The sequence below is a fragment of the Fukomys damarensis genome, unplaced genomic scaffold (assembly GCF_012274545.1).
Source record: "Fukomys damarensis isolate Sample0158 unplaced genomic scaffold, DMR_v1.0_HiC HiC_scaffold_17, whole genome shotgun sequence".
NCBI lineage: Eukaryota > Metazoa > Chordata > Mammalia > Rodentia > Bathyergidae > Fukomys > Fukomys damarensis.
Window position 1 is genome coordinate 28,528,925 of NW_022900929.1, and position 23,254 is coordinate 28,552,178.

At 49.4% G+C, this 23,254-nt stretch overlaps 1 protein-coding gene and 1 pseudogene across 1 annotated transcript in view; one reads left to right on the forward strand and one right to left on the reverse strand.

Annotated features, from left to right (window-relative positions):
- The window catches only part of Grb10 (growth factor receptor bound protein 10), a 59,388-nt gene extending 42,413 nt beyond the window's left edge, over positions 1-16,975 (reverse strand). Inside the window, exons 1-4 of the mRNA XM_033764935.1 lie at positions 16,172-16,975; positions 5,395-5,452; positions 3,812-3,957; positions 4-147 (exon numbers count right to left, since the gene is read on the reverse strand). Coding sequence (XP_033620826.1) covers positions 4-147; positions 3,812-3,866 — 199 coding nt within the window. The 5' untranslated portion in view covers positions 3,867-3,957; positions 5,395-5,452; positions 16,172-16,975. The remainder of the gene's footprint in view (positions 1-3; positions 148-3,811; positions 3,958-5,394; positions 5,453-16,171) is intronic.
- Positions 5,383-5,497, forward strand: LOC117286617 (annotated as a pseudogene).
- Positions 16,976-23,254: the final 6,279 nt, after the last annotated feature.

Consider the following 23,254-nt stretch of genomic DNA (forward strand, 5'->3'; position numbering starts at 1 on the left):
TGGGGGCAGGGGCAGGAGGCTGGCCGCGGGCTTGCTGGCCATTCTGCAGGAGAGGCACAGTGTCCGAGTGCATGCTGCAGGCCGTGTACAGGCCCTCCAGGGACACGTTCATGTCGTTCACCAGTGCCTCGAGGTCCAGGTCATCCTCTGCAGGGGACAGGGCGAGAGTGGAGAGGGTGTTAGTGGCCAGCGTGTACTGAGTCCCCAGACCGACAGCACTTCCGGAACATCACAGCATGGCAGAGCTGCCAAAGCCACTGCGTGCCAAGTCAACTTGGGTGCATCCGCTGTCCCAGGAGAGGCCGCAGGCCCCACCTCCTTGCCTCCTCCCCACTGCCAGCTGGGCGGGCCACACCCTGGCGGGGACTGTCCCCACTCTGCTGTGGGAACCGGAAGCAGGCCAATCAGACCCTTCTGCAGTGCTGGCACTGAGGGAAAGCAAAAGCACGGTCGGCGCAGCACCCCCAGCTGGGCTCTGCCAAGGCCAGGACTCACGCTCACCCCCATCAGCCGCTCTGTTCAGGGCAGCTTAAACTCAGCTCTGTAAATACCCAGGGTGCCACTCTCCCCACGTGACCGCAGCAGCACCAATCCCAGTGAAGGACCGAGCCCGCCAGGGCCACGGAGCCAGTCCTGGGAATGCAGGGTGCCAGCAGTGCCCGGGATGCTGCTGCGTGGAGGAGGGGGTGCTGAGGGTGCAGCCGGCGGAACTCGAGACCTGTTCCACCCCTGTCCTGCCTTAGGAAGTGAGGCTCTGGCCCATGTCTCCCTGAGAAAATAACACGACCCGATTCCCCAGCTGGTTCTCACTGGCAGGTACTTCTCCTGGGTGTTTCAGCCAGCCCTCTCTTATACCCCACAGCCCTCTGCTGTACCCCAGGGGTGGAAACCCCCAATGTCTCTGGTTTCTGCTCGTTCCAGTTCAGGGAAGCAGGACATTTCTGGGTCGTCCTCTGCTGGTACTGGGATTAAACCCAGGGCCTCCACACTGAGCTACATTCTCAGGCCTCCACTCTCCTTTTTGTGAGACAAGAGTCTCACTAAGTAGCTCAAGCTGGGCTTGAACTTGCTATCCTCTTGCCTCAGCCTCACAGTTCTGGGACTACAGACATGCACTACACACCCAGCTCAATGCAAAGCAATACTGATAACAATGCAGAGTAAGGCGAGTGGCCACCAAGAGGGAGAAGTGACACAGTCCCCACGGTGCCTTAACGCCCCTCAGTGGGGCTGTGCTGACAGCTCCTTTCCTTCCAGTGCATTTCATCAGGTGTCTTTCAAACAAAGCCAGTTACTCTGCTTACAGTCACGGAGCAGGTTATAATTTTCAGGATGCAAATCCAGCCAGCATATCTGGGTGCCTCAATTCAAACCTTCCACAGCCATTAGAGCAAAAGTAAAACTTTTTAAGGGTCTAAAAATGCCCTCCGAGAGAGTCAGCTTTGGTATGTACCATGGGGATAATTAGCACTTTAACTATTTTGATGATAGAGTCACTATGGTTATCACACTGTTCTTAAGCTTTCTTAAATTCTAATGTAGACCAAAAATCAAAAGCCCACACGAGACTTTGTAGGGGCTGACTCTAGTTAAGATGCTTCCTATGCTACACCAAGTGTCTTCGTTCAGTTGCTAGAGCAGGCTGTTCCTGGAATCACACTCAGCTCTGTCCCACCAGCCAGTCCATCTCAGTGAGGACCCTGTGTTTCCCCACATGTGACCAGCTGCTAAATTCTTTTCCAGTCCTAGGAATCCAGGAGGATCAGTAATCACCCACTTGTGGAAAGCTTTTTTGCCAAGGAACACAAGTGTCCCTGGAAGTGTGTGTTTACACTAAGTGTCTACTCCATGCTGACCTTGTGCAAAAACATCTTCCCCAAACTTCCCCTCTGGAGGGGATACCCAAAGGGAAATGGGAAATGGTTTTATATTAAAACCTCATGTGGCACAGATCTGTAAGAATGTATTTACTGCCCAAATATAGGTCAGACAACACAGCTGTCCATCAAGTTATTAATAGTTATTTTCTTTCTTTAAATAGCCCAGGACAAAGCTGGGCATGGACTCGGCCCCAAATATCCAGGAGCTCATGGGATCTCAAATTCACATCTCTCCTGTCTCACCATCATTAGCATGGGAGCCTGGTTTCTTTCTGACACAGATTTGCAAGTGGCTTAGAGACCAGAGGAACCAAGCAGGGTATGCAGACCAGGAAAAGGTGAAGAGGAGGAACAGAGACAGAGGGAGCCCTTGCTTTCTGGTGGAGGACCACAAACTTCCTAGTTCACAGCACCATCTAGCGTCTCCTTTGTGTTAATTAGGATTAAAGGCAACACAGGTCAAATCTCTGGATGCTTCCAGGATCCCGGTGCTGGGCGGCGCTTTCCCTGGGTCCTCCTCCCTCCGCCCTTTCCTAGTGACTTCCACAGAAAAAACACACACTGTACCACAGTGAAGGGCATGAGCCAGGCTGTGTGCCATGGATGAAGAGTGGTGTGAAAATAAAAAAACAGGCAGTGCGAAAGTCAGACAGGTGTGAAGTTCCTATGAGTGCAGACGTGGAAGACTGAAGGCCAAGCTGCTCCCCCTGACGTCTAGCCAATTACAGCCTCCTGCAAAGGTAACTTAACGTTGTGCAGAAATGCCTCTGCACAACCACACCCACATATCTTCTCTGCTCAGTGCATTCTGGTGAACTGCTTTTATTCTTCCATATGCAGAGTAAGAAAATCGAACACTGCACTGTTAGAGTACTCTCCTCTAAGAGATTCAATATAAAAGCAAACTGCCTCATCACAACTGCAAGTAAAAACACAAATACAACATTAGGTCCCTAGCATCACACTGCAGAGGCAGGAAGTGGACCGGGTGTGGCCAGAGGGAGGGTGCAGCTGAGAGCTGGCCTTCGGTGTGGAGAGTTTCAGAAAGGAAGGTGACAGAGCTCTTCGGATGCATGCTGGGGATGGCTGCAAAACATGTGACTCTCTTAGTGCCACTGAACTGTGTGACTTTTAGAAAGGTTTAAGATGCTAAGTTTTATGTTGAGTGTTTTACCACAATTAAAGTGTTTTTAAGAAATAAAATGGTTTAAAATTGGATTTGTTAATATCTTCAAGCATGATCAGTTATAGTCATAGTCTTGCTAACCCACTTGGTGCTTTAGGAATCTCTGCCTTCACCTGCCTCAGTGGAATCCAGTGACACTGGCTCAGACCCCATGGACAGGAGCCTGCTCACTGGATGCTGCCTTCACCGTTCACTACATGATCACCAACTTTTTTGTCACTTCCTGTCACTGGGATACAATACACCTACAGCATAAAGGAGGAGAGGTGTATTTTTTTCACCTCTCTCTGCTTGCAGTGGTTCCAGCCAATGGTGGGCTGGCTCCAGGATAGAAAGGCATGCTGGAAGGGCCTGGTGGAGGAGAGTTGCTCACACCACGGTGCCCAGGAAGCAGAGAGAGAAGGGAGGACCCGGGGACAAGAATGCACCCTTCCAGGTCAGGGCCCAGTGACCGCCTCCAACCAGGGCCCACCTCCTAACAGCACAATGAGCTAGGAACTCATCCACGATGAATCCACAGATGAGTATGGTGCCCATTATCCAGTCACTTTCCACACACAGGAGACTCTGGAGGGACAATGAAGATCTAAACTATAATGCCCACAAAGGCCCCATGGTTGCCCCTTCTGTTGGACAGAAGGTCTCCCATGAGCACAAGTCTGCTCACCCCAACCCTACAGGGGGTGCCCCTCAGAGCAACCTCATTGCCAGCATGGGGCTACCTTCTCACCAGTTTCCTTCTCACCTCGGCCTCTGAAACTTGGCTTCCTCCATGACCAGAACTGAGAAAAGCCAGCCATGGATGGAACTCACAGCAGCAAGAGCAGGGCTTGAATCACACAAGTCGGGCTGCAATGTGCCTTGGGTGAACAGTGGCGACTCTGGGCTTAGCTGTGGAACAACAACAAGAGGAACTTCTACAGAAGAGGTATTTGACCTCTGCTGTGGGGAAGGACCTGGTGGGAGGCAAAGTAAGACTCGGCAAACTCCAGGGCTGACGAGGCTCAGTGTGACGCCGGTCTGGCTCACAGGGGTCCTCCGGGTGATGCTTCTTCAAGATCCAGGACAAGGTGGCTCAATCTCTTGGCTAAGTTTCAGGAACACAAATTCCTCTCCTTAACAAAAGTAAGAATTTGTAATACAAGTCTGTATCCTTTTTGTGTAAAGCTCTACTGCCCGTGGAGGGTCAAGGAGTAGAATTTCTGTAAGTGTACAAAGTCGAACTATTATTACAGACAGCTAACACCTACTTCCCCAGGGGTGGCCAGGGGTGCAGGCTAAAGTCTAAGGCAGATTTCAGAATCAAATGCAGATAGTCCAGTGGCTAGATACCCGTACCTCTGTAATACCACCAGAAAAGAAAAAGAAAAGCAACAAATAATGATTCATCACTCTGATCTCAGTAAGTTTTCTTTCTTAATCTATGTTTTAGGGAGCTATTAAATAATTCTATTAAAAAATAATGTAATTCCTTTTATTCCGTGACTTCGTAAGACCAGGTATCCAATGTTCAGCGTGTGGCTGGTAAGGTGTGCAAAGCATCCACTCTCAATCTCGTCCTGCCCCACTGTTGTGAGGAACACTGGGAATGACTTCAGTCTCTGCTGGTCCCTAAGTCTGTGGGGACCCTGCACCACAGTCTACAGGAGAGAATTTTCCACTACCACAAAGGCTGAGCCTGCCTGTGAAGGAAACCAGGACCTGTAATACAAATTACATTTTAAAGGCACAGATGCAGTGACACCATTTTCTACTTGTAATTTTAGAAGATGCTGGGGGTGAAGGGAAGAGAGAAACCTAAACTGAAAAATATCATTCCATGAGGCTGAATGAAAGACAATCTATCTTGAGTCTTCTTGAGCAATTCAACCTGCTTCTTTTCTACCTTCTGATTTCAACTCCTAATTCTTCGATTACACCATAAATCAGGCAGGAGGCTGGGTACAAAAAACTAAATAAGTAACTTGTCATTCTGGAAGGTTCTCACTTTCCATCAAAACTAAAAATGTGATTCCAAGAATACTGGCATTGAAAAAGGCAAATTCAGGCTAGGGTCCAAAAGTCTGCCACACTCTGGCACTGGGCTCTCAAAAAGTCCGTGTTTTAAAGGGAAATGAGATGCCCTGGAATCTTTATCATCACATTCAGCATCACCACTCTTAAGATTCCATGTGCTTAAACTCTATACGTTTAAAATCTATCCATTTAACCAATATTTTTCTCCATCCATCCAGCAAATATTTACTGAGCACAGACTACATATCTGGTGTCATTCAGGTGTCAGGAGAGAGATGTTAAGGAAACAGAAAAGACTTCCTGCCCACTCACCTCGCCAGCACACGGAGTAAAATCGGACCGATGCAGAAAAGATCACCAGGCAGGGCCCCTGGGCAAAGATGACATGCAAATTCATAAAGCACACCGTATTTTTAAAGGTTCACACCACAATGAAATGACAAACATTACACAACGTATGCTTGTATGAAAACATTACATGGTACCCCATACGTGTGTACATTTAACAACTGTTTTATTGGTGTATGTTCGTGAAACATAGTAAGTGCATGCTTGTCGGAAACTGGCACACTGCACACTGATATTGCTTTTTACTTCCCGTCCCACTCTCCCAACTCCCCCAAATCCTCTTCTAATCTAGATTGTCTATTTCCCTGTTTTCTGTCATGTTTTTTCTTCTCTTTAAATTATTTATATGTTGGGTTACTCATACAAGAGAAACCGTGTGATACTTAACATGTCTGATTTATTTCACTGAAATATTTATATGTAAATGTAAAATAATTCCTGTCAGCTAGATGGAATAAAGCCTTAAGCGCTGGAAAAAGATCACAATACTAAATAGAATGGAGCAAGGAAGAGTATGAAATTTATTTCACTGTGTTTGAAAAAAAAAACTCCTTCTATGAAAAGAGTTAAAAGTTACTCCTGGTCAGTCGGGTAACAAGGAACAGAGAGGGTGGGGGAGGCTGAATCCTGTAGGAGTGAAAGACTGGATTCCCAAGGGAAAGGGACCACCCGAAGCTGCAGGGAGGATCCTAGGACTCAGGAAGTGAGAAGAGTAAGGAAAGGAGCTTCGTTGTGCGGCCCTGAGCAGAGTGAATGAAGCTCCCAGGCTATGCGCGATTCTCCTAGAATAGTCATGCTCACCACCTGGCAGAGAGCGGAGATTTAATAGGAGAACTCTGTTTATGGGAAGCCGTCATGGAGAGCACTGGAAGCTCTCAGAAGAGCCCAAATTCCAAGGCACCTGGAGGCAATCACCCTGCACTCCCCAGCTGATGATCCAGGAAAAGGCCCAGGGCCTGGGATGAAGGAGCAGATGGGAGAGCAGTGTGGCCAGGTCAGGATGCGCGGGAGTTTAGCGCTGTCCCCTCCCCACCTGCCTGCTAGCCAGCCCTGTGGGCCTGCATGTGTGAGAACAGGTTCCTGGAAGGACGGGTCTGTACCATCTATGGAGCTGGCTCAGGGAATAAATAGTTCCCGCTGTTGTCTGATGTTAGTGACCCTGAAAATCATGTGGAAATCTCACTTCCAGAGGAAATGTAAAAGCGGAGCGTGGGGGAACTCAGAGAGGATGGACATTAGAGCCCTGTATGAGGGACCCCTGGGTGCTTTTGGCCCTGCCACCTGGTGAAAGCCCAGCAGGTGTCTCTGAGGAAGCAGATCTCCACCCAGCAACGCCCCTGGGGGCCCTGTTCTAGGACATCAGCCCCAGGTGTGACAGGTTAATGCTGCTGTGCACCTGTAGCATTTTGTTACAGTAGCCCAAAGTGACTAAGGCCATTCCTAGCTGAATGCCTGTCATGCTCATGCTGATGGTATTTCAATAAGGAGAAATCCACACATCGTGAGTGGCATCTCTGACTCCCGTCCTCAGAGTTGGGTTCCTGTGCAGTCAGTCGGCTTGGGGCAGACGGTGCAGGGTGTACTCAGAGGGAAATACGCGTGGCATGGTTTTTCTCCATGTAATGACTCAGTTATTAATGACGCTGACTTACAGAGCTATCATTTTTCAGCCCCGAGGCTGCCACATCCTATGTTAGCTGCATCTCACAGCTCAGGCTACTTCCCAAGCCATTTCTCATCTTCCTACTACAGCAGCCCAGCAGGAATTTTCCAGATTTCAGGTAAAGAAACTGAGGTACAGTCTTCAGCCTCCGAGATGTGGAGTAGAGAAGCCCCTGAGTCCAAGGTGGACACCCTGCCTTCTTCTCACATGTTCATACTGTATTCAGTTTTGTCCTCACCCAACTCGAAGTTAGATTTTCTATTTACTGATCTCCCGTGTCACTGAACATGTTGCTTCTTAGAAGCCTGAACATGTAGGTTCTTTCACCCTCATCCACTGCCTAACGACATGTCTGGCAAACAGCAGGCACTTGATAAATACTGCAGGACAAGCAGGGCCTCGCTAGCCTCCATCCATAGCTGTGGGCTCTCCCGGCAGCCGGGCAAAGCAGCTGAGCTCCCTGGAGCCCAATGGATCTCCAGTCCTGGTGCCCCCGGGTGAGACCACCAGGTGCATAAATGCCAAACTGTTGAATTCCAAAAAGGAAGAGCGCATGTCCATCCCAAGGGCACAGCAGTGTGCAGCAAAGCAGGGTTTAGTACTACTGTCCCTGGTACGCTGGCCCTACCTGCCCCTCACCAGGCATGCCGGTTAGAGAGGGGTTTGCACAGGGACACTGGCGGGGGAGGAGCTGTGTGGACTGTGGCCAGATGCCAGTGTTCCTGGGTTGCATGTACCAGTCTTCCGGCACAGCCGTGCACTCAAAGCTGGCATACCACCCCACGGACTGGGAAGCCAGGCCCTGCAGCTCACACAGTGTCACGGAGCTGTGAGTCCTACTCAGGCTTAGCAGCAAACCCAAGGCCCTTGCCATCTTACAAAACAAAGATTTCAAAATAAAAGCACAATACCTGGACTCAAGCAACCTAGAAACAAGTTGTAAAGGCAGATATGTATGTGGTAAGTTAGAAAGAAAAGTCATGCATGGGCGTCAGGGAGGGAGGTACAAAGCCACAAGGGGCCACTGAGAGGAAGCAGGGTGGCCGAAGATGAAGACTCAGCTTAGGCAGGCCACAAACTCCCGACTCTCCTGCCTCAGCCTCCAGAAGCTCACATTATAGGTGTGCGCTGCTCTGCCTGACATAAAGGTATTTTTGGCTCCTGGACATTCACATACATGAAGACAGGAGGGCCGAGGACCTGGGTGCTGACTTCCTTCCCCTGGGACTGTTATCAAAGGGCTGGGTGAGAAGGGATTGCAGGGTCGAGTGGAGCTGGTGACCTCCCTCCATGGCGCAGGCCCTGGGCCCCAGACCAGGATCAACCCCAACACGTGGGTCTGTCAGGGCAAGGCTCCCTGCACACAGGCACCACAGCCCTGGCCAGCCCTGGGCTCCCTGTGCTTGCAAGTAGCAAGGGGCTCTCCAGCCAACCCAGAAAGGTTCCACACTCAGGTCTCACACTGAGGACACAGTTTGAGATTATCTAGAAAAGCCACACTTCCCGACATGTCTTATTTACTGGGATTTTAGGCACTGATTCACACTTGCTCACTGCAGTTCTTGCCTGAAGGTTAGTTTAGGTACAGTATAATACAGTGGAAAAATGATAATAATTTCACACATTAGGGGAGAAGAGACCCATTGTTTCCTACCAAGGGAAAGTTAAAGATTCTTTCCATCACTGATATGTAGCTGAAGAATTACTTATTTCTAAATTGAACCCCACCACATTTAAGAAGAATTTATACTTGCTCACAGCAATTGGCCACACGGAATGTAATCACAGGCACGATGCTCTACAAGTGACAGATGCTTATTTAGCGAATGAACAGACGGATGGATGGACGGACAGACAGACAGATGGATGCCACAGGGAAATGACAGAGGGAGCAAGCAGATGAAAAGCAAGCCCACCGGGAGGATGGAGGGAGCAGCAGGGATAAAGCCCGCTATTGAGCCTTGAGCATCCTGATGGCCAAAGGAAACAAGAAACATCAATGGAGTCCAATTATCTGCTCAAAGGGACGAGACAAAAGAGTGGCGTGAGCTGTCAGAGCACCAGGAAGGCCCGGCCAGAAGAGCCGAGACGAGACATGACAAAGGACTGCAACGGCTGCTTGGATTCTGCCCCAAATAAGATGGGGGAGGGGGCTACCGCTTGCCCAACGCCAGGCAAAGACAGAATGCATGCTTCTCAACGCCCGTTTTGTTCTCATCTCCTTATTAAGACACGTGACACAGCAGAGAGGAAGGAGTCCTTGCAATGCAAGGGACGGGAAGGGGCTGGAGGGCTTCGATCTGTGATCCTCATCAGCAATATTGCGGATCTGCATGAGGAAGAGGGCTGATCCCAAAGCAGGACAGCAGAGGGACACAAGGCTCAGAGCTGGTGCCCACCAGCCTGGGTTTGAGCCCCAGCTCTGCTGCTCATGGTGGTGTGGTTGTGCAACTCCACCCCTGGTCTCACCTCCTCCCTGTACAGTTGGAAGTAACAATGCTTAGCTCATAGGACAGTTAGGTGCATACAGTGGGGTAAAGTATAAAGCACAACTTCTTATTAGTTTAAGAATCTAATTTAAACAGGGAGTCACCCAAACACTGAAGAAAATGGAGGAAAGAAATCAAGACAAGAGATTCAAAATGGCAAAGACGGGCAGCAAAATACATTCTCTCCAAGACCTGAAATGGAGACAATTAGTTGTGTGAAAAACTATAATAGTACATAAGATCCTAATGAAATAATTGACAATGTGAAATAGGAAGAAAAGGGCTAAAGTGGGAAGGGTAGGGGAAAGGTAATAAGGGAAAAGAGAAAATGAAAAAATGGAAATAAAGTGTAAATGGGGAGGAGAAGAGGGGGCAAAGGGAAGCAGGGATAAGGGGAAAAAATGAGAAACAAGACCTGTCATGTAAAGGTACAAGATCCCAATAATGAATGTAACTGTACTGTATACCTAAAATGTACCAATAATCTAAAAAAAAAAAAAAAGAACAATTATTTGAAAAACAGTAGAGCTCCAGGAACCAAGAAAAAGCTGACAAGAAAACCAGTAACTATGCAGAGAAACTGAAGACAACACAGGAAAGAACGAAGCAGGCTGGAAAACTCACCCTGGCTTCTAGAGAGGTCCTGTTCCCAGAAACACAAGGTCAGGGTCCACAGAGGGTGGGCAGCCCCAGGGAGAAACAATGGACTGGCAACACTAACCCCAAGAACAGCCCTCAGTATGGTAAGCTGCAAATACAGTGTGGGGCTTTACCACAGTGACTCCTTCCACATGGGAGGCCGGAGCTGGAGAATTCCACTGCAGCATCTGTCCTACTGGGGATCTGTAGTATCAGGGGCCATTTTGGCAAGGGGTTCACTATTTTGAGATAGCTACCTTGGGAATCAGAATTCACAGAACAACTTCATTTCAGGGTCTCTCGGGTCAACTACCACAGTGACTGGGTAGAAGATGGCCACAAAAGACAGTCACAGAGAAGGGACAGATGCCCTCAGGAGTTTAAGCAGTGGCAAGTTCAGTCCAGGAAGGACACAGTAGTTCCACCCTCTGTGCTGAGAGGCCAGGTCAGTCACATGTGGTTTTCTAAGGAAGCTGGGCCTGAAAGTACAGACATTAAGTCCAATGGACTCCTCGGCCCCTCCTACTGCCATTCTCAGAACAGAGCTACAAGTTGTTTGCTGCTTCCTTCTGCCAATGTGATCAAGGATACACTGCAGCTTGGACACCTACCATTTCCTGGGGTGTACGAACAGAGGGACCTCCAGAGCAAAGGGGATACCTCATGAACCAACAGGCCATAACAAGAGACAGCAGTGATCTGGGGCACACAGAAGGCACAAACACTAAATCACTGGAGTGAACAGCCCTAAGGCAGATACCCACCACTGACCCACAGCACCCAGTGGGAAAAGGGGGGCAAGACTCAGCATCCACACAGAAGAAAGTGGGCATGGGAAACAGAAAGGCCCGAGCTGTGACTCACTATCCCCTCCCATACCTGGTGGATTCCAACCACAGGCCCCACAGAGACCATGCACCCAAACACACAGCAGAGTACTCTCGACTCATTTCTCTTTTGGACTTTGGGATTTTTTTTTATTTGTTTTATTTTTGTCACTTGCTCTTTGATTCTATTTTTTTCTTAGTTTTTCCTTTTTCTTGTTTGTATTTGTTTTTACCTAATTGTATTAACTTTCACTCTTTAATTGTATTTTTACTTCCCTTTCCTCTCATCTTCCTCTTTTCAAATTTTACTTCTTTCATTTTCCCTTTCCCCACCCCCTCCACTTTTACTATTAAGCTTTTTAAATTTCTAGCTATTTAAGTTGAATCTATGCTATTACTGCTGAATTCTTTTCTATGGTTCATGGAGGTAGAGGGGGTTTTTTTTTTTTTTTTTTTTTTTTTTTTTTTCTGGTACCAGGGATCGAACTCAGGACCTTGAGCTTGCAAGGCAGATACGATGCCACTGAACCAAATTCCTGGCCCTTAGAGGAGTGGTTTTTATTAGATATTTACTGTATGTCAATATTGGGTCTTTGTGCCTACATTACCACTGCACAGCTCTTTTGTTAAGGTCTAGTATAGATGTAGCTATTACTAGATGGTGTGTCAATAACTGGGTAGTCTCGGACAATATTATTATTGTTAATCTCTTTTTTATTGTGAATCATGGCATAGTTGTTGATTTTAATTGGTCTTTACTATATGCCACTATCTGGTTTGTCATCATATCTTCAACAACATTACAGTTTGTTTCCTCCTTTCTGAATGGTGTTAGGAATTAATCCCCTAGAAGGTTGGACACTAAGAAGAACCTCAGATATTACAGTAAATAGGTTGAAGAGGTTGTATAAACATCAAAACACAAACCCAAGGAGTTAGGAAGACAAAACCTAACTAAGGAGATTTCCACAGTAGTGATAATTTCTCTACCCTTACTGATCCTTAACCCACAGTGTGAAAACAATAGACACATGAGAAAGCAAGACAAGATGGTTCCAAATGGATAGATATCTACAGAGCACTTCATCTAAGAACACCATACACATTTCCTCAACAACACCCAGAACTTTTTCCAAAACAGACCATCTTAGATCATGTCGTGGCTTGTGTTTAGATGTCCACCAAAAGCCTCATCCAGTCATAGGTGGTGCTGACCAGAGGTGGCTGGATATACAGTGTGTGATGCTGGGGTTAGGGTTATGTGATTACTAAATTAGTCCACTGACTGGTCTGGCACAGTTCTGGGTGGGGATAATAGGTGGGTCCACCTTGGCTGTGAGTGCTACCAACCCTAAGGGTGCATATCCTAGGTAGACTACAAAGGACCTAAAGAGGGCTGCTGCCCTTGCTTGCTGCTTTTGCTGCCTTCTACCTTCCACTTCATGAACTCTTTTCCTCTGTGATGTCCCTCTGCCGTGCCACCCTGCCTTGGAGCCACACCATTAAACACTGAAACCTCTACAAACTGTGAGCCAAAATAAACCTTTCCTCCTTTAACTTTAGGTGTTGGGTATTGTCTCAGTAATGAGAAAAGTAATGAAGACAAGTCCTAAAGAATATTACCTAAGTACAAAAAACACTAAAAGAATCCCCTGCACACCATAATATCATAGTAGAATGTACCTAAAAATGAACAGCAAAAGATGCCACAGCAGCTATGCAAACACATGGAGACCAAACAAAAAACTGCTGAGTAGTCAATGTATCACAAGGAAATCAGGGGTTGAATTTATAAAGACCCTGAAATCAAATGAAAATAGAAGCATGACATACCAAAACCTATAGGACACAATGGAAACAGTTCTGAGAGAACTTAGATGTGAATGCACACATAAAAAAATTCCAAACAAGGGGCCGGGGATTTAGCTCAGTGGTTTGGTGGCCTGCCTTGCAAGCGCCAAGTACCCGAGTTCAATCCCCGGTACCAAAAAAAAAAAAAAAAAAAAAAAAAAAAAAAAAAAAAAATCCAAACAAATAGCAATTCCAAAAATTCCAAACAAATAACCTAATTATGCTTCCCAAGGTGTGGAAGGACAAGAACAATTCAAATCCAAAAATAATGGAAAGAAATGCCAAAGATCAGAGCAGAAATTAATGGAACTGGGAAACAATCCAAAGGATCAAGAATCAAAGAGCTGGCTCTTTGACAGGAAGGGAACAGGGTCTAGGGATGGGGAAGGAAAATAAAAGGGATCAAGATGCCATGCATCTATATACCAATACCCCCCAGAATGAATGTGTTTCTTATTCAGTGAAAAAATATAATAAAAATTGAGAAAAAAGAAATCATGACAAATCTAACAGACTGCAATGGCTTGCTGCTACCTGATGCCAGTGAAGGTCATCACTGATGTGTGCGGATGCCACCACAGCAGAGGCACGAGCCCACCTCATATCCCAGAGGCAGGAAGAATGAGGACACCAGTTACTTCGTGAGAAAAGGGTTGTAAGCCAGGTGAGGGGTGCACGCCTGGCCTCGCAGCAGGTGAGTGAGACAATCTGCTTGGAAGAATCACCGCATGCCCAGTTCCAAAGCAGTACCGAGGGGGAGCCCACTGCCTACTTGCTCAACTTTTGTATTCTCTAGATGACCTTGCCCCTTGCATGAACAGCATGGCGGGGAAGGGAGGGCTTCATTAGCTGGCTTTGTCCTTGCTGGCTAAAAAAAACAGAACAACCCACGTGCAGGGGACGCAGACTGGAGCGCTGTCTGGACACCACAGGTCTGTTCACGAGATGTGAGTTCAGAAACTCATGAATCAAATATCTGTGACACACAGCTCTAGGCTCTAGGAGAACCTTAATGGACCTTCAGGAAAAGTGAGACAGTGTGAGTGTCCTCAAGAAATGGATGATCTCGCCAGGTGTGGTGGGATGTGCCTAGAATCCCAACACTCTGGCAGAAGGATCCTAATGTCACGGCCAGCCTGGGTAACTCAGCAGGACCATACCTCAAAATGGAAAGTAAAAGGGCTGGGGATGCAATTCAGTGTGAAGGCCCTGGGTTCAATTCCCAGTACCATACACACACACATGTGCACTCACAGGTATGCACAGGTACAATCTCGGGAGAAAGGAGAAAACACAATACATAAAAAAGTACTTGTCTCGCAATCTTGTATCTGAAGGCATGCGCTTGGTGACCTTCCTCAGTAATCTCCAATCCTGGAGCTGGATGCACTTAGCTTTGATCCCCATCCTACCACTGAACAAACTCTCCGGGCCTCTGAGCAAGTTATTTAACCTCCCAGCCATGTGTTATGATGTAGATCTGGAAGGTCCCCCAAAGGCGCCTGGATTCAGAGGTGGGGCTTTTCGAACTGGACTGGATCATGGGGTGCTGTAGCTAAACATGCTGTTACCAGGAGGGGCCTGGTTAGAGAAGGTCACCAGGGTGTGACCCCGAGGGTGTGTTCTTGTCCCTGGCTCCTCCCTCCACTCTGTGCTTCCTTGTTGGCATGAGCTTTTCCCCGCCAGGCCCTTCCGCTATGCTGCTTTGGCCTTGGAGCAGCCAACCGAGGATGACCATGGATGGAAACCATGAGCCAAAAGACAGCTCCCCCACCCCCCAAAGTCGTGGGTGTCCAGTATTGTGTCCCAGGGACAAGGTGACTGGGACACTGCGCAATTCCCAAGATGCCTGGAGTTGGCAAACTCCCAGAGCCGGGAAGCACATTCAGAGTCACCCAGGACTGGGAAGGATCGCTCAGTGGGTACAGAGGCTCTGTATGGGGCACCAGTAGAGTTTTCAAAATAGATATCAGGGATACTGAACAATATCGCAAATGCTGTTCCTGCCACTGAACCGTACACTTAGACGCGTTTACAGTGGTAAATTTTGTTTTATATATTTTTACCCCAGTAAGGAAATATTTCTTAGACACTGTTCAGAGTACTTCCAGCTCTTACCAACCCACTCACTTTCAACGTAAAACACTTCCCATCCCGTAGGTTGCTGCTAAGAAACGTGTGGAGCATTTTTAGCAACTGTCACACAAAAATAAGCAGCTTATGTTGAGTGAGGTAATGAAACAAGAGCAATCCATCCTCAGAGCAGATCCAAGTAACAGGTTGAGGAAAGGCACAGCTAATCTTCTATTCTAAACATCAGGTCTCCTGCAAAGACCTGGAAACCCGGATTCAAACACAGGACCAAACCTAAGGCCTCTGTCTGCGTACAGGATTATGGAAACCAGGCAGGGCAGCACCCAGTCTAGGGCAAATTTGGGCAGGTGCCCCTCATCCTGTTAGAAGAATCCTGCATGCTGCATGTGCCTGAGGCCCCAGGAAGTGAGTGTAGAGTTCAGGAAAGGAATGGCGAGGTGGCACAGCCCCGCAGGCTCCAGCACAGCACGCTCCACACTGGCCTGGGGACACAGCAGCCAGGGACACAAGAGGACCCTGCCATCAGTCCCCTGAAACAGCCTGCAGAGCCTGGGATGCCTCGGCCCCCAGCTGAGCTGCTCTCTGGCTTTTCCTGTGAGAGCAGCGTTCACAGGGAGGAGGCGAGCACACTGGCCCAGGTTGAGCTCACGATCCTCCTACCTCAGCCTCCCAGAGTGTGGGATGACTGCTGTGTGGACACCACACCCGGCTCAGGTCACCTTTATGCTGGGTCCTAGATGACTCACATATAACAGATGTGGAAGTTTGGCTCTCTGAAGTCTGCTCCTTGAGAGGAAATACAGATATCAATTTTATCTCAGTCTGTGAGTGTCCAGAACAACTTTTAGAATTCACAGGTTTTCCTCTGTATTCTGGGTTCCATATTCAAGGACTCAACCAACCATGAACCAAAAATATTTGGAAAAAAACCCTCATGTGCACTGAACGGATACACGCGTTTTCCTCACTCTCTTTCCCATGTGCACACCTTTATGTCATCCTGGAATCACCAGCCCACCAGCGATGGCTTCAAGTGCACAGGGTCTATGCACGCCGGGCCTGGAGCCTCCCGACTCGGTACCCATGGGCAATCCTGAAACCTGTCCCCTCCCGGATGCTGAGGACTGCAGGGTCCCAGCCCTGTCACGCAGCCGCACCTGTTCTTTCTGTTTCCTTACCTGGGTGGCCGGTGAGGCGCTCAGACCGGGCAGGGAAGCCGGGCTGGGCCAGGTCTCCGGGACCAGGAGGGACAGGCTCCACTTTGCCCTAAAGGAAGGATGAGAGGGTCAGGTGGCTTTCACACTTCCTCCACCCTACTTCCTTCCCACTCACTTTTCCAGCGTTTCCTGGCAGTCTGAATCACACAAAAATGGAAACCAATTCTGAAAAGGTATAAAAGAGCTAGAAGGAAAGTTAGTCCTATCTTTTGGGCTTAAATGGTTTGCTTTCAACAGTGGCTCAGAAGGAATGGCTGTCAACGGTGTAGTTCAGGCGGTGGACAGAAACCGTTCACAGGTGCTGGCACCCTCCCATTCCCTTCTCAGAGCTGTCTACACACATGCATGTCCTATCCACCTGCTCCCCTCTCCCCCATCCCCTCACATCCACAGAGTCTGCCCCTGTTCCCTACCACCCCTCCTTCACCTGCTCTTCATTTTCATTCTCTCATCAGTGCACCTTTGCAGTACGTACTGACGACATTTACCAGGGGGAGTTGGTACATGTACACAACACATCTTCGGTCTCTCTTCACCCACCACCCTTCCCACTCCTCTCCATTCCTTCCAACTCTAGGTCCCCACCTCATCTGCAAAAGCTCTAACTCCATTTTTTTTCTTCAACTATTCTTCCCCATCTCCTTTCCATCCCCTTTGAAAAAGATCTCCCTACTACCTATTATCTATCTTTTATTCTACTCTTTATTTGTCGTTTGGGCTCATACAAGAGAAGCCATGTGATATTTAAGCTTATGCATCCGGTTTACTTCACTTAATGTTGTGGCCTCCATGTGCATCGATGATTCCCACTTATCCCTCTTTATGGCAGAGAAGTACTCCATGGTGTATAAACACCACACTTTCTCCACTGGTTCACCTGGTGATGGACACACAGGCTGCTTCCAAGACGGAGCTGTTCTGAGTTATGCTGCTCTAAACTTTGGTGTGCACAGATCTCTGTAGCAAGACGGCTTTAACTCGAGAAGATACTGAGAAGGGGAACAGCTGGGTGGACCATGAGACTATACAGCGAGTGAAATAAATCAGGCCCACAAGTTTAAGCATCGTGTGATTTCTCTTCTAGGAGCCCACACACTTTTCCGTAATAATACTGGTAACCAAGCTGTGATCTTCTGCGACGCGGGACAGAAACCTCCAGAGACCGCTTTCTGAACAGTTCCCTCCATGCAGGGCAAGGAGCTCAGTGGAACTTCCCAGACATCAAAGAGAAAAACTTTAGGCAACAGCAGTCTGGCGACCCCGCAGCCCACAATTCTAGAGAAACATCTGCCTGGAAACACAATCTACCAAACAGAAAAACCATTAAAATGTGGGGGGAACTATGGCTTTTAATATTTCTATGTTTATAAAAACCAGCCATGATTAACTTGTGGTGGGAAGATGTCAATTTCCTCTCGCAGAAGAATGAAATCTGAAAGGTTTATAATGCTCATGTAACCAGGAAGGTTTGGTACTGTGCCAAAAGGGTGAGATATGCACTTGAACCCACCAGACAGAATTATATTTTCATTTATCTGCCTCTGTCTTCACAAACGTCGTACGGAGACCCTGCGACTTCCCATGGTGTTCATCCCATTAACCCCAAACATGTAGAAGATACCACACTCGGAATATGGCCAACTACACCTGACCTAACCAAGTGAAACACTTCAAAACAGCATCCTACGGAGCAACCCGGAGACTGGTGGGGTCACAGGGCAGCACCAGACGGCCTGGCACCACCACAGGAAAGGATCCAAATTCAAAGCCCTGTTACTGCTGAAGGTGTACCACCCCTCTCTCACGAATGTACGGCAATGTATCATGAGGCCGACGCGTTAGAAGTCGGGGACTGTCCACAGCTGACTTGGGCATGCCCACCCCCATCCTCTTGGTACTGGCAGCTGGAGTATCTAACACACCCAGTACCCTTGTGTGCTGGCCACAGCCCCACCGGCTTGACCAGGCTGACTCCTGTTTCATAGAGGAAGGCACGGAGGCACAGGAAGTTTGGCCACCTTTGTGCCCACCATGTCCAGGGACTTGCAGCTGGCGGGGGTGACAGGGTGCAGGCAACCTAGTGATATAGCCCTGGATCCTTCCCTCCTGATGACTAAAGTGGACTGCGTCAACTTCATTGGCTTGGGAGCCACATGGGATGGGCACACTTCTGGTGTGTCTAGGTGGGGCACCTGACCCGGGGAACTGTATCTGCTCTCTGGTCCCTTCCTCCCTGGAGCTCTTCCTTGGCTCTGCTTTCCAGCCACCATGAACTAAGCAGCTTTGCTCCTCCGTGCTCTTTAGCCGTGATGGCCTTGCCTTGGCCAGCTGTCCATGTACTGAATCCCCTGAAACCATGATCCAAATTAAAGCTCTCCTCTTTTACACTGCAGGGTTGGGTACTGTGTCTCAGCAATGAGAAAGCTATTGTATCATCTAATCATCCAAATGGGCCAAGAAACTCCAAAAGCATAGTGGTTTCTCCAGAGTGTCACAGCAGCAGGGCAGGGCTGTGACTAATGCTTTGAGGCCCAAATGCTCACCAGCAGGTGCTGCTGTGCCCAGACCTTCCAGACTCTGGTGAAATGGGGTCCACACTGGCTTCCCCGCCAGTCTGCAGCACAGTCAAGGGCTGGCTCACCCTGCACCAGGAGCTGCTCACCATGGGTGGAGAGAGAGCCCGACATTTTCTCAACGTTCTCACAGTGCCCGAGTGGTAGCCAGTGTCCAGATCCAGCCGATGCTCCCCCAGTGGACATGGCAGTAGTTAAGGCTCTCGGTGTGTGGTCTGGGTCCTGAGGCCCTGAGGGCCTCATGTGAAGAGCCCACAGCACTGCTGGGGTCTGGTGGAAGAAAGTGAGGTGACCGTGGCCACCTGGGAAGGGGACCTGGGTCCCCATGCTTCCTGCAGGTGAACAAGCCCCAAGGCACCATAGGTGCAAAGCCTCCAGCCAAGGGACCGTGGGTGGCAACTGAGCCACAATAAACCCCTGCCTGAAGTCATCGCTACAGGCATTTGTGACAGTAATGGCCCGCTGACAGCCCACTTCTGATGAGGAGGGCAGTAGAGACGGATACGCCCCAATGTCCAAGAGGTAGGAGATGCTACCAAGGATCCACACAGAGGGGCTGAGCAAGGGGCCGGGCTGCAAGGGAAGAGGGGCTCAGCTCCCCAACTCACAGGGTCTCCCTGTCTGCAGCCTCCCCAGAGAATCCCTGTGACTCCCAGGCAAATGTCGCCTGCCCAACCTGCTTGTCACCTCCCAAAGGAAACTCTGATTTCCTCCTTTCTTAACTATAAAACAAGCCAAGTAAAATCTTTGGAGGTACAGACATAAAAGCAGCCTGAATTTGCTGATAGAAAGCTAAGAGCAGACTGGTGATCTCTGCCTGTTTTTCATACACAAGCAGAGGCTGTGGAAATCGGATTGTGTAAACTGTTTTGTGTTTTGCTCCCAGCTGCCTCGCCCTCTCCAAGTAACATGATAAGAAGTTATTTTTAAGCCTTGGTAAATACCATTTTTTCATACTAAAACTACCATCCTAGATACTTTCAGTGGTTTGCAACATCTACATCACATAAATAACGGTCAAACAAATGCCCCCTGGGCACACAGTTGTGCCCGCATTTCTGACTATTTGCTGCCCATCCCTAGAAGTCCCAAGGCGAGGCCAAAGGTTGCCTGTGCTCTCTGCAGGACTCTGGTCTCATACAGTCAAAGTCCCGCTCACCTCACGTGCCCTTCCACAGAGGCAAACACTGTTTCATAAGCCCCAAGCCGCCAGGTCTGGGACTGGCTACTTTTTTGGTAATGACATTTGGCCAATTACAGAGGTGAGCTGGACACCATGGTTGCAGTCCTAGCACTCTGAGGCTGATGCAGGAGGAGTGAGTGCAAGCTCAGCCTAGGCACCTTAGCAAGACCCTGTCTCAAAAGAAGAAAATAAAAAAGGCTGGGGGTGTAGCTCAGTGTGAAGGCCCTGGATTCAGTCCCCAGGATGCCCCCAACACACACACACACACACACACACACACACACACACACACACACACACACAAATCCACACACACACACACACACACACACACACACACACACACACACACACACAAAATCCCACAGGTCAAAAAAATAAATGTACTTCTTAAAATTTGGCAGACAGGAGTTCAGAATGAGAATTCTGTTCCCTAGTGAAGCCAAGCAAGATTTAATACAAGTTCAGCATCCCTTACCTGAAATTCTTGGAACCACAAGTGTTTTGGACTTCAGAATTTTGAATATGTGCGTATCTGTGAGGTGTCTTAGGGGCAAGCCCTCACTCTAAACGTGAGATTTATTTATGTCTCATAAACACCTTATCTACACAGCCTGAAGCACATTTCATACAAGACTATTAATAATTTTGTGTCTGAAACAAAGTTTCACGGTGTGAAATGTTCCCCTAGTGCCTGCATATTTTGGGGGGGGCCCAAACAGTCACAGAATTTAGAACATTTCAGATTTTGAATTTTTGGGTTAGGAATGCTCTACCTGTAGTCTGAAATATGACGGTATTTGGAAAATAAAGCCAAAACACAAAAGGCAGTGGAGAGAGCTAACCGGTGACTGCAGTATTAAAAGAGAATCCCTAGCTGGACATGGCAGCACCCGTCTGCAATTCCAGTATTCTAGGAGGCTGAGGCAGGAGAGTCACAAGTTCAAGCCCAGCCTGGTCAACTTAGTGACTCAGCAAGACCCTGCCTCAAAATAAAAAATAAAGGGCTGAGTATGGTGTGCTGGGTAAAAACCCTGAGTTCAATTCCAAGTATCAAAAAGCCTTGCATGCAGGAGGCCCCAGCACTGGCAGACGGATCCTCCTTTGCAGGTCAGGTTAGCAGCAACTGCTTGTTAGTAGATCAGAGCCTTAATTACCAGGCTGCCTCCTCCAGGCACAGCTGAAAGGGTCCCCAGACTCTAAGCTGTGGTACAGGCACCACTATCAAGTGCCAGATCCTCTCACGGCCACTGGACATGCACATGGCCAGGCGGCCGAAGTTTAGCCCAGCCTGATCACCAGATGCATGGGGAGACCTCTCCTTACTCCCTTCCACCTCTGCCTGCTTCCTGGCTGCCCAGGGACAAGTGGGTGGCGTGACTGCCTAGTCCTGGGGTCACCACTCCCAGGAGGTAAGGCCCCGTCCCACCCATCAGCAGCTCCCGCTCTGTGCTGATGCCACCTGCACCCCATGTGTCGCCTGCTCAGCTTCCAAATCCTGGTGAAGTCTCAGGTGTGGCGTGGGGAGAGGCTAAAGTCCTACCACCCCTGCCACACGCAAGGAGCCACCTGTATGAAAATAACGGGAAAATAGCAGGGTTTGCTTGGCGGTTCCTGGCATGCAGGTCTGACAGTGAGCCAAGCTAGTTCCCTTCTCTTCAAAACGCTCCTGTGGCGCGCTCTGCCCCTGGCCCACACAAGCAGCTGAGGCAAAGCAGAAAGGTGTTTGGCCCCTGTGTGGCTGAGGACACCAGGGCGGACCAGAGGGCAGGCTCCTCCCACTGAGCCGCCACGCTGTGGTCACAAGACCCCATGGCTCCAGGCGCCACGCAAAAACTGCCAGCTGCAACGCGGGCAGGACTGGCACCTTCGAGATAGACACCTCTCCAGGAGGAAGTGAGTTAGAGCCACTTTCTCTTTCTTTTTTCTTTTTTCCTCAAAGGACAGCGCTTGCTTCAACACTACGCTTTATATCCACGAATAAGCAAAGAAATTGAGATTTCACAGCAGAGACTTGTGCTAATGACCCTAAAACCCTGAGCAGAACTCATCCCAGGAGGCCGAGATGAGAAGAGGGAAACGCAGCACATTTCTGATGTGCAGTAGGATCCACTCTGCCTGTTACCTGTGGCCACCTAATACAGGGTGCTGAGTCGGATACGGAAACTCCTGCAGCATCAGTGATCAGAATGCAAAGGACTTTTCTCCAACGCCAGGAGGACTAGCGTAGCAGTGAAATCCTACTGCATTCAGAGCCCAGGTTTTCCTGCACCCAGGCAGTGTGTGGTTGAACAGCTTCTTCCCCTCCTACCCGGCCTGTGTGGCCACAGGATGGCCTCCGGGGGGCGCTGTTCCTGCCCTCAGCACAGGCAGCTGCTGCAAGCAGGAATATCAGGTGGGTTATTCCTGGGAAGGGCGGATCCCTGTCTTTCATCTTTCACCAGGGCTTACTGAGCTGTTACTCACACACCTGTCACCTGTTGGAAGTGTGCGGCTGGTGAGTGCCGGACGGCGACACAGCCTGACAACATTCAGCACAGTCTAATTTTAGAGCATTTCCATCACCCACAAAGCAGCCCTGCGCCGGGCCTGTCAATCCTGACAAATAGTTTTCCCAAAATAAGACACCTCCGCCCAGTCAGTGAGTGGCCGGCTCTTTGCTCTGGTTTCCCACACCAGGGAGGCAGAGGCAGCCCTGCCTAACAGGGGCGTTAGCTCGATCCTGCAGGCAGACCTCAGGCAGACCTGGAGGCTGGGTGGGGTTGGCACACAAAGCTGGTCTCAGGGCTTGCTGCTGTTCCTACCGCAGCCTCCACTGCCCCAGCTGCTCCCTGTCATCTCCACCTCCTCCTCCTCCTCCATACCTCTACCCCCCATGTCTCCCCGCATCTCCCCCTTCCTTCTCCACCACCTCCCCACTCAGCATTGCCTCCTGTCCCTCCACTTCTGCTGACTGTATCTTCAAGGCCTCTGCTCTGGGCCATGACCTGCATGTCTTCCAGGACCTCCATCCTCTCCAGCCCCACCTCCCCCTCCACCACCTCCCCTACTCTTGTGGCCTGCTCCACCCCCCGCTCCACACCCCAGCCTTCACCTCCCTGAGCTCTGACCCCCATCCCTCCCCACCCCTGGTCAACTCCACCACTGCGCCCACCACCCTCAGCCTCAACAAGCCCGGTTTGTGAATAGGCTACCACAGACACCCGGCCATCCACGTCTGTGAGCTCGAGGGAGGCCAGGCAGCTGACTGTTGGGGAGCAGCACCGAGACACTCTGAGGGTCCTGCCC